The sequence below is a fragment of the Coloeus monedula genome (assembly GCF_965178545.1).
Source record: "Coloeus monedula genome assembly, chromosome: 14".
Lineage (NCBI taxonomy): Eukaryota > Metazoa > Chordata > Aves > Passeriformes > Corvidae > Coloeus > Coloeus monedula.
Window position 1 is genome coordinate 10,788,270 of NC_138794.1, and position 13,452 is coordinate 10,801,721.

The 13,452-nt window shown below is 47.7% G+C and overlaps 1 protein-coding gene across 1 annotated transcript in view; it reads right to left on the reverse strand.

Moving 5' to 3' along the window:
- IGDCC3 (immunoglobulin superfamily DCC subclass member 3) overlaps positions 1-13,452 on the reverse strand; it is a gene marked incomplete at both ends in the record, with an annotated part of 97,112 nt that overhangs the window by 76,280 nt on the left and 7,380 nt on the right. The window contains one exon of the mRNA XM_082290384.1: positions 10,576-10,881. Within this exon, the coding sequence (XP_082146510.1) occupies positions 10,576-10,881 (306 nt within the window). The remainder of the gene's footprint in view (positions 1-10,575; positions 10,882-13,452) is intronic.

The window sequence follows — 13,452 nt, forward strand, 5'->3', positions numbered from 1 at the left end:
GAGGCTGGTATCCCTCATTGCTGCAGATTTTAACAAGGAGAAATACAAAGGTAGACTTAAAATTAAAAGCAATGCTCCTTCCTGAGCAGTGGTTTCAGTGCCTCGGAGATTACAAGCCAGCCCCGCTCTGCGTGTCAGCAAGCCTTTCCAAAATAATGAGCTTGCTTCCGTTCCAAGCAGCTCCTGTTGCACTGGAGAAATGAGCAGAAAGGTATTATGGGCTCACACTCACCAGATGGATGTCCTGCTTTGTTCTCCGCTTACTGAAAACCCTACACATACAGTTTGGATTATCTTCATTGTAATTCTAATCACCACCTCTCTGTTAGGGAAGGAGGGAGAAAGGGAGGGATCCTTGCCTCCGTCAGGAGAGCTAATTAAAAGTTGTGAGTCATCCAGACTTCTCCGAACATTGGAAATGCTTTTGGAAGATCAGGTAATCTCTCATTCTTGGGAGAACCTAGTCAGTAAAAGAAAAATTAAGCAGGGTCCCCTTGGGCAGGAAGCGAGCATAAGAGAACAAATCCATTTTCCCCACGGGATGCAGAAGTGTGAATCATCGAGGTGCTTCAAACACATGCAAACCACTCTCTAAAACAGAAAGGCTCATACATGTTCCGCAGCACAGCAACACAAATACCTCCTGTGCACCTACACCATGTCGGCTTATAAAACTCCTTTTCCAAGAGGGTTTTACATATGAATATATATGGTGCGGGGACTTCTGCCTTGCCATAAAAGAACTTCTGACCCCCCTGACTGGTTCCCGGATGGTTGGGTACAAGCTCAAAGGTCTCAGAAAACTCAGAGCCAGGAGGCTTATGAAAATCGACAGCTGGCAGTGGCGTGAGGTCCACACAGTGCCCCAACTCCTCAGCCCCGATTAGGCACAGAGCAATCAGCGCTGAGCAGCCACCCGGAGGCACCTGGCCTCCCCGGCCCCACTGCGGTGGGAAGGAGCTGCCTGTGCTGGTAACGAGCTCTGACAGCTTCAAGTAGGGTGAGGGCTCCCTGCACCAGCTTGGCAAGGACAGTGTGCAGGCAATGGGCCCCCAAACCCAACAGGGATGGGGAGATCTGGAGAGGACCAATGCTGCTATCCCTAATTCCTAGAGATACAAGGGTATTGGGACAGTTGCCTGAGATCAGTAGCAGGAGTCAGGCTTCCCAAGGTATCAACCACCACACTGCTTTGGCCAAGCAGTCAAGTTTGGAACATTTAAGTGTAGCACCCAGACTCTATATTTAGGATTTTGACCAGTCCCTGTCATTTAAAGGTGGTGGGTGCCTGCGGCATCTGAGCCCTCATGAAAGTTTAGAGCACCCATGGATGTCCCAGGGGACAAGGAAACTGTTTTCTCTTTGGTCATGAAAAAAAACTTTTAAAAAGGGATTATTTCTGCTGTCATCTTTCCAATGGCCAGTTCAGCATGTGAAGACTTTTTCTTCTCTTTCCCCTCCTTTTTTTTTGAGAGACAGTTCAAGCTGACCCCCTTAGGGCCCTATCTCTTCTCCTGAGCGTTAGGATCACTAATGAAAGATGCAGTCAGGACTTTCCCTCCCACCCCTTTACATGTTGCTGTGGGAAACAATGGTGAGCTGGACATGGATGCTGCTCTGAGGAAATAAAGTCTCTTGGCAAGTGCCCTCACCTCGGACAGAGCTGCCATGCTGGGGCCCAAAGGGATGTGACTGTACTGCTTGGCCATTCAGGGCAATGGCACCACAAAGGCCCAGGACAAGAGCAAACCTCTGGACTGAGGCTGAATGTCCCACTGCCCTCTGGGGAAGATTCTGAGCTGCAAGGAATAATATGGTTGTGGGCAAACACCACCAAATAACAAGGGAAGATGGGATGGACTGCTGCTTCCACCTGATCATTTTGGAGATTTGCTTGGTACCATAAATTTGTTTGGATTCATATTCATTTAGGCTTTGCTTCATGGGAACCCTGTAGGCCCTGGAGAACCCTCTTGGCAAAAGACTGCTCCAGTTGATGTTCCTAGGAAAATCCAATCAAAACCAGACACAATTTTATCAAAAGCATCTGCAAACTAATTTTAACTGGGCACCTGGACATTTGCAACCAGTTCTTCCCAAATACACATCACCCCTGACTTTTTTGTTGTATGTGAAGACTTAAGAAAACTTGAATCACACTTTCGCAATGCTTAGTGAAGCCATGAATCCAGCTTGTGCAGTCTTGGTTTTCCTTGCTCTCCTTTCTGTATCCATGACATTCTCCTTGATCCAAGTTCACTGTGTCCCTTCCCTTCCTGACAGCTCCAAATCAGTGTTTCTTTGAGTCTCAGTGAACAGTGCAATCCTTGGTAGGGTGAGCTATGGCTTGGGATGAAAATGGGCATCATCCTGCTCACAGAGCTGGGCAAGGAATGCCATGCACTACACTCAAAAGCCATCAGGCAACCTGCAATGCCATGGTCCAAGATGAGCAAAGCAATTGAAGAAACACGAGCTCCTTCTGGCCAAAAACATCTCACAGGGATCAGCTACGACTTGATCTGGCAGGTTGGCTGTCCCTGCCCTTCCTGGGCACAGCAGGCAGGAAAACACTCAGTTTTTCCTTGATGAATAAGCACAGAAGAACTGATCAAATGCAGCGGAGTACAATGCTGCAGCTGAAGTATGCATACACTGAACCTTTTTTGCTACCGCAACACTGCCACTCATTTACACACCAGCAGCCTAAAACTATCTCTTTTGTACACCCAAATTGATCTCACTCTTAATTAGTGCTCTCAGTTGCAGCAAAATTTCATTTGTTTCTTCCAAATGTGGCCTGATCCATTGTCCCTCTCCCTTGACCTGTGAAAATTAGTCATTGAGCTCAGTGACAGTGGTAAGTGCAAAATGCATCATCAAAGGGACATAATGGGGCCTCTTAGGACTGACAAAAACCCACCATTAGTCAAGGCATGCTCAAGAGGTGCCAACTTACTGAGCCATGTGAGTGGTGCAGAAGTGCGGGCCCTCCCTTGGAAGGCGGGACACAGAGGGATGCGTGGGTGCAGGAGAACCCCCCCTGCCCCAAGAACTGCAGTCTGCCCCAGACACCCAAGCACTGCTGCTTCATGGGCAGATGGGCTCTGCTCTGTGTGTCCCAATCCCAAGGATTTGCACACCTGCTTTCCAATAGAGGCTACAGAGGTGCACTTTTCCAAGCTGCTGCTTAGCAGAGAGAGAGCAGGAATGGAGCTCATCTTTAAAAAGCTCTTTAAAGCTCTGCTTTAAGCTCCTCTGTGGCCCCTGCTCTGTCAGGGGTGATGTATGGGAGGCACATCAGATCAGGAGGGAGATGTCAGCATCTGCATTTCCAGAGCTAACACGAGAGTCTGCAGATTCCCAGACGTAAACACATGACACTGTCCATCCAGCAGCACCTTGCACTGACCCCTTGTGTGATCCCAGAACCAAGCTAAGGGGGAAGACACAAACTGCACAAACAGACCAGAGAGGTGTGGTGCTGCGGAATTATCCCAAGGATCAGGACCCAAGAGACCTATGGACAAACCTGCACAGGTACAAAGAAAAGACAGCCCTGCAGTCAGTGAACCAGCAGCAGGGCAGCTGAACAGGTAAGGGACCAATTTTAGCTGGTCGGGCAGAGAGAGTTTTATCATCAGAAAACCAAAGCAAAGAGGTAAATCTCTGCAAAATTCCAACCTCAGTAGCAAACAGTGTGTTTAAACCCTCTCCTGCAAATCCATGCCATTAAACAGAACAACTTGGACTCTGGCAAATCCAAATGACTCTCACTTTCAAGGTCCTGCATTCAGAAGCCCACAATGGAGAACAATGAGGTGGGGAAAAAGCTGAGGATCTTGACGCTGCATTCAGGAGGCCATCTGGTCCGGCCAGCACAGCCAGCGCTGGGAACGGGCAGCGTCATGGGTTGAGATTTAATCTGAGCCACTTATTGGGTGACCTCAGGCAAATCGTTTGACCTCCTTTTGCCTCAGTCAACCCAACTGTAAAATTGGGTTTAAAGCAAGAACCTTTCTGAAAACCATATGCTGTGCCTAGGAGGAGTGGGAGCAGACTCCCTCCCCAGCAACAGGGCTGCAATGGTGGATAGAGCCAAAACCAGAGTGGAAGAAGAGGTGCATGGAGCTCAGATCCAGCATCCCTTGATGTCAGGAAGCTCTGGCTGATGTCTCTCCTAGGTCCCATCCCACCAGCTCAGGGAAAGCAGCTTTGGCACCTGTGCAGAGACTCACGCATAAGAAGGGATTTGTGAGGTCTGACCTTGCTCATATCATCACTACTGCACCCAAAGGCCCCAAACGTTCAAAGCAACGTGGTCAAATGCCACCCAAAATTGATTCCTACTCACAGTCTTGCCAATGAAAGGTGGCAAAAAAGCAGCTCCTCTCTCACCTGGGCCCCAGCCTGGCCCCAGCGCTGTGCACCCCTCAGACAGAAGCAATAGTGCAGATGAAACACCATGGCCAGCTAACCTGCGTCCCTGATAAACACAAACCAGCAGCTTGGCCCCCCAGGTGTTCACAGGAGCATGCAAATCATGGCACTGACCGTAAACACATCCTGGGTTCAGAGAAGGGAAACTGAGGCACAGCAGGTGCATGGATGCCACTGGCCACACCATGGCCAGCTGGGACCCTTGTAGGGCAAAATGAGAGTGAAAGCCATACAAGCAGAGACCTGTCCTCCTGATTAAAATGATACAGGAGAGTGGCCCAATACTTCGAGGAGAGGTTGGAGCAGAGCAGCAGGCAGAGGGACAAGCAGGGTACAAGCACACAGGGCTGGGCACTGTGCTGTCCCCACAGAACTGCCCATGCAGGTATCACAGAGCTTCACACCATGTTAAAAAAGCAGGCAGAGAATTGCCTCATGCTGCAGGTGCAGGCCACAGAGATGTCAGAACTTCCTCAGCTGTGCTCCAAGAGTTAATTGAGACAAATAACTCAACAGTGCTGCCATTAATGAAATTCTTCTGATATATTTCCCTTGAGCTTTCTACAAATGACTAAGTGACATTACTGCCTGCAGTGCGAACCCCCTATATGAGAGATAACGCTGCTGGAGCTAAGGTTGGCACATCCACATTAGAAGCCTTGGAAAGAAGTGCAAGATGATATTTAAATAACTATCACACTGCTAAGAAATGAGCAGCCAAAAGAAATATGGTCTTATAATATGCTCAAGTCTCAGGATGAATCCTGGCTGTTACATGCAGACACTGAAATGCAGTGGGTGGTAAGTGACAAACTCTTTTAATCCTGCAAATCTACTAAAATTCCCAGTCAAATCTCTCCAATTTTCCCCTAGTGACGCCTATATTTGTACATTTGTTTTGCAGCACACACAAGGCCAACTACTGCAACAGTACAGATGTGAGAGGCAGTGTCACGTGAACCAGCATGTCCTAGGGGCAGCCAAAAGAGCTGATGGAGGAAAATAACCTGCTCACCCATCATATCCATCTCCTGGAAACCTCTCACAGTGTTTCTACTTTACTTAATTTCTTTTGCTTTCCTTTTTTTCCTTTAGTAATTCCTCATGGGTATTTTTCCCCTCTGAGACCCACTGCTGCAAGCTCAGAATTTGCTCTGGGCTTGCCATAAGCATTCAAAGCACAGACAATATAGAAATATCACTGGCATCAGGGCTGAGTCCTTCTGCTCGACATTAGAGAAGAAAGGGCATTAAATGTGAGCAGAGCCACAACAGGGGGGAAAATATCTCGTTTATGGATGGAGGAAACTTGGCATATAACACCAAGAGTTAAACTGCATGAAAATGCAAATGACCATTAGCAAAAAAGTTTCTGTGAGTAAAAGGAAGATGTCTCTAGAACTGTAACTGACACCAGGGCATACCTTTACCTCCAGCACATTTTGCACCAGTAAAACAAGGAGTCGCAAAAGTATCCCACTTCCAATTGCAAAAACAGATTAACTTGTCCTAAGCACAAACCGTAGGCAGGGCTCTGCTGACAACACAGATACTGTACAGGCACAAGAGAAACCAACAGCAAACCCACATGTTTAAGGTCTGCCTTGATGTTTTGAGCTGAGACTCGCAATCTGCATCCAAACAGTGGCATTGCCCAGGAAATACCTTGGTGACAACTTTGGTGTCACCTTATTTAAACCTTAATTTAAAATGCTAACTTCATAATGAGTGGAACAAAACTGTGTAAAAACATTTCCCACTCTAATCCTGGTTTGATCCCCCCCAGTATGGCCTTCTTTTGTAATTACATCCCTTTGTGATCTCACTCTAATGCCTTGTATTGTGACCCATAAAATAATCAGCCCCCTTTGTCTCTCCCTAATCCTTTTAGACTTCCTTCTTGTCTCTACACTCTTATAAATGCTGCCATTATTTGGGCTCAGCAGCTCTTCCCACCACCCCAGAGCCTGGAAAGGGGGCTGCAGGTTAAACCCTGAATATATTCTGTGCATAGGAGCTGAAACGATGGGAAGATCTTTGCTGCTTTAAAATCCCTATGATTCCCAACGTCCTCCCCTAGCCACACAGCTTGGCAGGGAAACCAACCTGCAAGTTTGCATATGCACCAGCCCTCCCCACTTCTATATTTTGCCAATGACCTGAAGACCTTTGGCCTCGAGGTCACAGTGGCCAGTGTGTTTGTGGGGACAGCATGCTTGTCTCCAGGCTGCGCAAAAGGAGCTGCTGCTGCTGTCTGCAGGGATCAATGCAGAGGGGAGTCACAACATCTGCCTTGCCCAAGCTATCAATCCTGCCCTCCTGCTGGCAGGGTAAGTGCCACGGACAGCCACACACAGTGGGATGAAGGAGCAGAATTTGGGGCAGGATGCAAAAGGAAAGGGGATCAGGGAGCTGGGAATGGCAGAGGGATGTGTGCTGCTATGCTTGACTACAAACCAGTCACCCTGCAGCAAGACACAGTGAAGAAAATGTCTTTACAAGCTCAGATCTGTCCAGAGTTATTATCAGGTCCTGCAGTACTTCAAATACTGGGCAGGTCCAATTCACCAAACTTCAAGAAATCTCTTTGGCTCTAAATTGCACCATTGACTTAATTCTCCTCTTTCTTTTTTTCCTTTTTTGAAAAAAAAAAGCATCAGATCAAACAGGGAAAATTGCTGCTCTCAGGCTGGATACGTGCAGAGCCTGATCCGATACCCAGTTTGATGGCATTTCCAATTAGTGGTAACTGCTTGTTATTGAGTGATATAATCAATGGGTCTTACTCCACTGGCTGGGCTGTGATTTATGATGATGTGGAGCCAGGTCCACCAAATTACAGCATCAGCAAAAAGGGCTGGAAATGCCATGAGATGACATGATCGGATCAAGTGAGGCCACATTAAGCAAAGGGTGGTGACGAGAAGAAAGGTGGCTGTGTTCTGGGTTAGCCCACCTTCCAGAGGAGCTGACTCTGGATGTTACAATTGCTCAGAGGGTATCTTCATCCACAGAGAGCTAAAGCATGTTCAGCTTCTGGCAGGCACAGGGGAAATCCAGCTCCTCAGAGACTTGTGAAAACACAGCCAAGCAGTGCCTCCAGAGAACACTCTGACTATGAAGCTGATTTTAATTAAGACGGCTTGGAGTCATGCAAAATTACGAAACTGTCATTGAGAGACAGAAAAGATCTGCATTCAATAACCTGGTCAGATTATAAAAACATGTTGCATTCCACAACCTTTTAAACCAACACACCAGGGTTTGAACAGACACAGAAACAGCAACTGAAAGAATTCCAACCAGGGTGTTAGGCAGAGGGTAGAAATGCTGAGGGCCTCCCCACCCAGCTCAGTCACGCGGAGGCTTCTTGCACACTTGTGCTTGTTCAAAAGAAAGTTACACTACGAAAATATTACCAATGTATTTAGCACCTGACCAGCCAATCCACAAACCAGCCAAGGTCCACTTCCTTCCGCTGAGTATCTTCAATTAATAATGGCAACATACAGAAATACCTCAGAATTTAATTAAATCAATTTAATGAGTTAATTTTTAGGATGAAGGGTTTAAGATGCACCCGCTCCCTGAGGAAACTGCCGGCACCTTGAGCCCATCAGGGCCGCACGCGCAGCGGCTGAGAGCAGCATATTCTTCCAGTTAAATTTTACTCAATGCCAAGTGTTGAAGTAAATTTGAAACATAAAAATATGATATCCAGCCCACATTTCCTGAATGCAAATATGTACATTCCTCCGAGCCAAGAAGATTATATTCCAAGCAATAATACAAAGCCAGGGTCTGTAACGGTGATATGAGACTAACAGCCTGCCTTTGAAGACAGCGAAAAGTGCAACAGAGCTCTCGAGGGGCTCCGCTCTGTCAGATCTCTTTTATTCCTCAGTAGCACAGCCTTGATCAACTTTCAAGATTTTTGTTTGTGAAAGGATTTTATTTCTCCTTTGCTTTTGTGTTCAGATGTCAGGCTCAGAGGGAAGAGGAGCTCAGCACTGGGATGAGGTTTTACCCATCGGCAGTATTTACTCTGCTCCGCAAAGGTCTGCTTAGCGCTTGGGTTTTTTTCCCTTCCAAGCAGCTAGCACCCATTCCTTCGATGCAAAGGTCCCTAAAATGGGGACAATTACCCTTCTCCTTTGACTTGCTGATTGGGACTTGGAGCAAGGAAAATCACTATCTCTTGTGTGTAACCACTCTGAGACTTTGCGGCTCAGGGCACAACTGTGATTCATTCTCAGGAGATTTCATCTACGATTAAGCAGAGTCCTAAGTGCAAGAGTGTGTTCCTGTGGCTCAGGCACAGTGGGGGAGCTTGCCCTGAGCAGCACGTTACATTTGCCCACAACATCCTGTTTTATTCCCATTATCTGCGGGCACCTGTAGCATCAAGGCTGGGGGGCCCCCTGTTTGTGCTGGCTTCACCCAGACCTCTTTTCAGGGCTGGCAACAAATGAAGCCTGAAGCCAGAATAGAGCCCAGAGCATTTTCAACACAATCTCTTTTTCACTTTGATTCATGTGAAACTATGGCTACAAAAGGAAACGCTATTCAGGGACACACAGCACATCACATACATATTGATGCAGGAGCCATGATAACAGTGTTTACAACCCACAATCTCAAAGGTAATTCCTCTGGCTCTCATGCCTCCAGTTTACAGGTCCAAGAAGTTTGGCATTGTGCTTGTGCATCAGTCAGCTTCCAGCTCATAAATGCCAGAGCCATTCACCAAAAGTGCTCCAAGGTTTAGCACCACAAGACTGACAACTTTGAGATCCAGCTGCTAATCTGGCACGGCCCCAAAGCCCTTGGCTCCTGGACAATGTCACTTCTTACACTCCTGAAAAGCTAGGTTTGCAGATGGCCACTTCATGCACTCAGGAATTGTTATACACAAGGGCTGGAGTGTTCCCTTGGTGGGCTGCCAGCCGGCCCTGGCACTGCAGGGAGCGGGCAGCAGTGCTCCAAAAGGCCCCCCAGTTTGGGGAATGCAGACAGGACCTCAGCCACAGACTTTGCCTTCACTTTTCCTGCTTTGCACCAGAAAATCACAGTGATATTTGCAAATGCAACAGAAGCATTAGTAAGTGACTTGCACAGAAAGAAGAGCAGTAGCCATCTCCCAAACAAGCTGGAGAACCCTTCAGCAAAACTTAACAAACCAGTGCTCCACCAGGTCTCGCGGCCGTACCATAGACCCATTCTCACAATCACATAGAAATTACACCCAGCAGCAATTCTGGTTGAATGCCAAAATGATCAGTGGCTGCACTCCCAGAGCCCCCAGACAGTCTGTGGGCAAAGCAGGCCACCAACACAACAGGGACAGAAACCACCATGACGCCCAGCTCTGCCATCAGTCCTGGGACAAACACCAACCAGCAACCAGAGCTGACAGTGGAGAACCAGGAGACCCAACAAGCCCAACCATTCTGGCCAGGGCAATGCAAGAGGCTAAAGCCAGGTAGTGTGCAGGGCTGGAGTCACAGCCTGCCCTGGAATTCTTCCTCCCCCACCTTTAAATTTCATACCCTCACTGACATTTTCATCTCTCTCCTCCTCCTCCAGCCTCCCCCATCAGACAATCTGTCTGGTGTTGTTAGCCTTGCCCCCAAAGGCACTGCCACGCCAGGTAGTAAATAAGATTTTGCTGCCTCTACACTGCCAGCATTAAATAACAAATGAAAGATACCATGACCTTCAGGAGGTCTTTGCCTACGGTTTGGGAAGCTCTGCCTGCCAAGCAGAGCCCAGCTGTGCTGCACAGCAAAGGGGCTTCCAAATTCACCGCAGGAGACACAAAAACCACAGACTACTTCACCACATGATTTGATTGTAACTTACACCTCCAACACAGAGAATTTACTGTTAGAAGGTGGGTTTTAGTTTTCTACCCAAGAAAGCTGATGAGCTCTTCTTTCACACTTGGACAGCTACACAGATTAGATGCCAGCCAGATTTTGACACCAGCTCCAGGATTTTTTTCTCTTCCTTCTTTTTAAACCCCCCTCCATGAAAACCCAGCACCCACCATGCCACCCTCCCACTTCCCAACAAAGCCAGTGCCCCTTGTGGGATTGCCCTGTGAGGTGGGGGTGGCACAGTGCCCGTACTTACTTGCTGCCTGAATCTTTGCCTTCCGGCTCACCACCAGCCCGTAGTGGTTCTGTGCCATGCAGTCGTACTCGCCTTCATCTGAGGACCCATCTCCCCGGACCCTCTGGAAGCGGGAGACGTAGAGAGACCCATTGGCCAACATAAAGGCATTCTCACTGTCCAGGATCATCACACCATTCTTTCGCCACGTGATGGTGATGGGCTGGATGCCCTCCACCTGGCAGTAGAGGATCAAGGGTTGCTCCTGCACAGCTATGTCATCACTAGGCTCCACAACGAACGCCAGCTCGGAGGAACGGCCAAAATCTAAAATGAAGAGAGAAGGACAGAGTCACCAGTGTGTCCATGAGCGGCAGCAAGAGTCAACTGCTCTGGCAGCAAACAGGGGATGATGGAAACATTTTGGATGGGCTACAAGGTGCAAGTGTTTCAGAGAAACACAAAACCCATGGGCACGCTTTGCCTCCCAAGGCTTTGCTCTCAGAACCTCAGGGTGCAATTTCTTAAAGCAAAACCACAGGCAAAGTCCTTCAAGGCTGCCTTTGGAGGCTCCAGTGAAGGTGACAGGCAGGCACACCCCTCCAGCAGTTTGCAAAACCCTAGCTCCACTCCATACTCCTCTGACGATTGCCTCTTCAGCTCCCATTGCAGGTGTGCAGCATTAGACAACTAAAACCTGCACAAGCACAGGGTGTCAGCCATTCCCAGCGCAGGAGCAGAAGTGCACACCAGTGCCAGAAAGCCATTCCTCTCCCCCCATAACGAGGGAGAAGCATGGCAGAGGGGCTGCGCCATGCCCCAGACCTGTTTGCAGCACAGCCGGTGGGGGTGAAGGGGGGATCAGCAGCTCCCGATTCAGACCATATTGCTACCGGCATCTTCCCGACACTTCTCCCGCTTGGCAGAGCAGGAGGCTGTTTGCCTCTAGCACACAACACCGTGCCCTTCTGTCACTTTGGTCTCTCTCATGCTGTAACAGGCAAAGCATGCTGCTATTCAGCCCTTAATGAAGAGCAAGTTAAGCACCAAAATACAAACGCACAATGTTCCAGCTCAGCCACACAAAAGGTTTCTTGCAAAGCAATTACACTAAACAATGTCCACAGGAGATAAGTTATTGCAGACTTTGTACCAACAATAGGCAAACCCTCACTTCCCATCACACAGATACGTCCTAATTACTTCTTTTGCCAACAGAACATTTAAACGCTCTGTCTTTGGCATGTTATGCTTCACTTGGTCACAGCATACCTTTTGAGGGTATAATTTGCCCTATAGTCATGAACAGACACTACAGAAGATGACAGAAATAGAACTATTGCTTAAAGATTGGCCAAAATACCTGCAGACATGAAAGACAAAAAGCAACCAAGAGACAGGAGTTATACAGATATTTGAAGGCTGTAAATGCAGGGATGGAGGTGAACTGCGTTTTTTTGAAAGAAGAGCAATGGTGAAGAAATTCCAACAGAGTAAGAAAACTACAGTTTCATCCAAATATGGAGAAAGCCTTTCTAACAGTTCACTTATGCATTTGGCCCTTCAATGGGTGTCTTCCCAACCTGTGATACAGCTTCTTCCCTCTTTCACAGGCTTAGTGGGACCAACTCCACAGATGCTCACAGAATTGGGATGTATACAAGCAATATCTCTTGGCAAACACCAGCCACAGCACAGGCTTTGTAATGCCTGTCACTCATACAGACCCCACCAAGGACAGAATCCCCCCACGCTAGGCTCAAAACCAGGGTGGAGGGCAGACTGTTAATGCATGGTAAGAATAACAGAAATGAGAAGAGGCAGTTACACTAAAGAAAGAGAAGGAAAAAAAGTGTATTTTCTGCTCTGCAAAGCCAGTGAGATTTTTTTCTTTCTGTAAATTCCGACTGCTTTCTACGGCAACTTAAATTGGATTACAGGGGATAAACATTGAGTGCAACCTGAGCCGAGGCAGATGGATGGAGCAGACAAAGACAGCAGTGGTACTGCAGGGCCAGGCCAAAGGTACTGCCAACAAGGTATGAGTGTGTGCAGGGAATGGACAAACCCCACTCAGTGACAGACACCTAAAATACACACTTTATTAACCCATTAAGTCTTAAAATGTCAGGCTAGCTCCAGCCATCTCAGTGATCTATCGCTCACTGTGACTTCTTTTTTATGAGATAGCCCTGGGGTCCTCTCAGCAAGTCAGACTGCAGCCAGCACAAACCCATCAATTACTTCTTTTTGGTGAAAATTAAGGAATTAGATGAATGCTCTGCATTTTTCTGCAAAGTGGTCAGAGTCTCAACACCATGCTGGGGCCCCATTCCCTGTGTAGGTGCTCTGGTGAGTTAGGTAGGATAAGGACCCTTGCATCCTGACACTGAACCAAGAGGGACTTTGACTCCAGAAAGATTGAAGATTTCAGGATTTAGCCTAACACGCAATCAGAAAAAAATCTTAATTAAATAAATGCCCCATCTTCCCCCAGCACCCCTGTACTCTTAGATAAAACAGCTTATTATTATATGTACAATAAAAGGAAGAATCAACATAATTACATGCCCTTCCCACAATTGCTGTCATTATAACAACCATCATTAAGGCCTGTGATTGGAGATAATCATGTTTGCCTCCATAAACATTCGGTCTACATCCTCACTCCAGGCTGCTTGAACTGCAGGAGTGATGACACTTGTAATTAGGACTGGTGTCCTCAGACACTTGCTGGAGTGGGGATGGACACTGGTCCTGGGGTTTCCTTGGGCTGGACTCAATAGGAGGGCTGTGCCTTGAGGTGTGACACTGTGCAACTGATTTGCAACCTGTAGACACCTTACAGTGTCCAAAAGTACCCAAATTCCAACTCAACTCAGGTTTTTCTCATGGGAT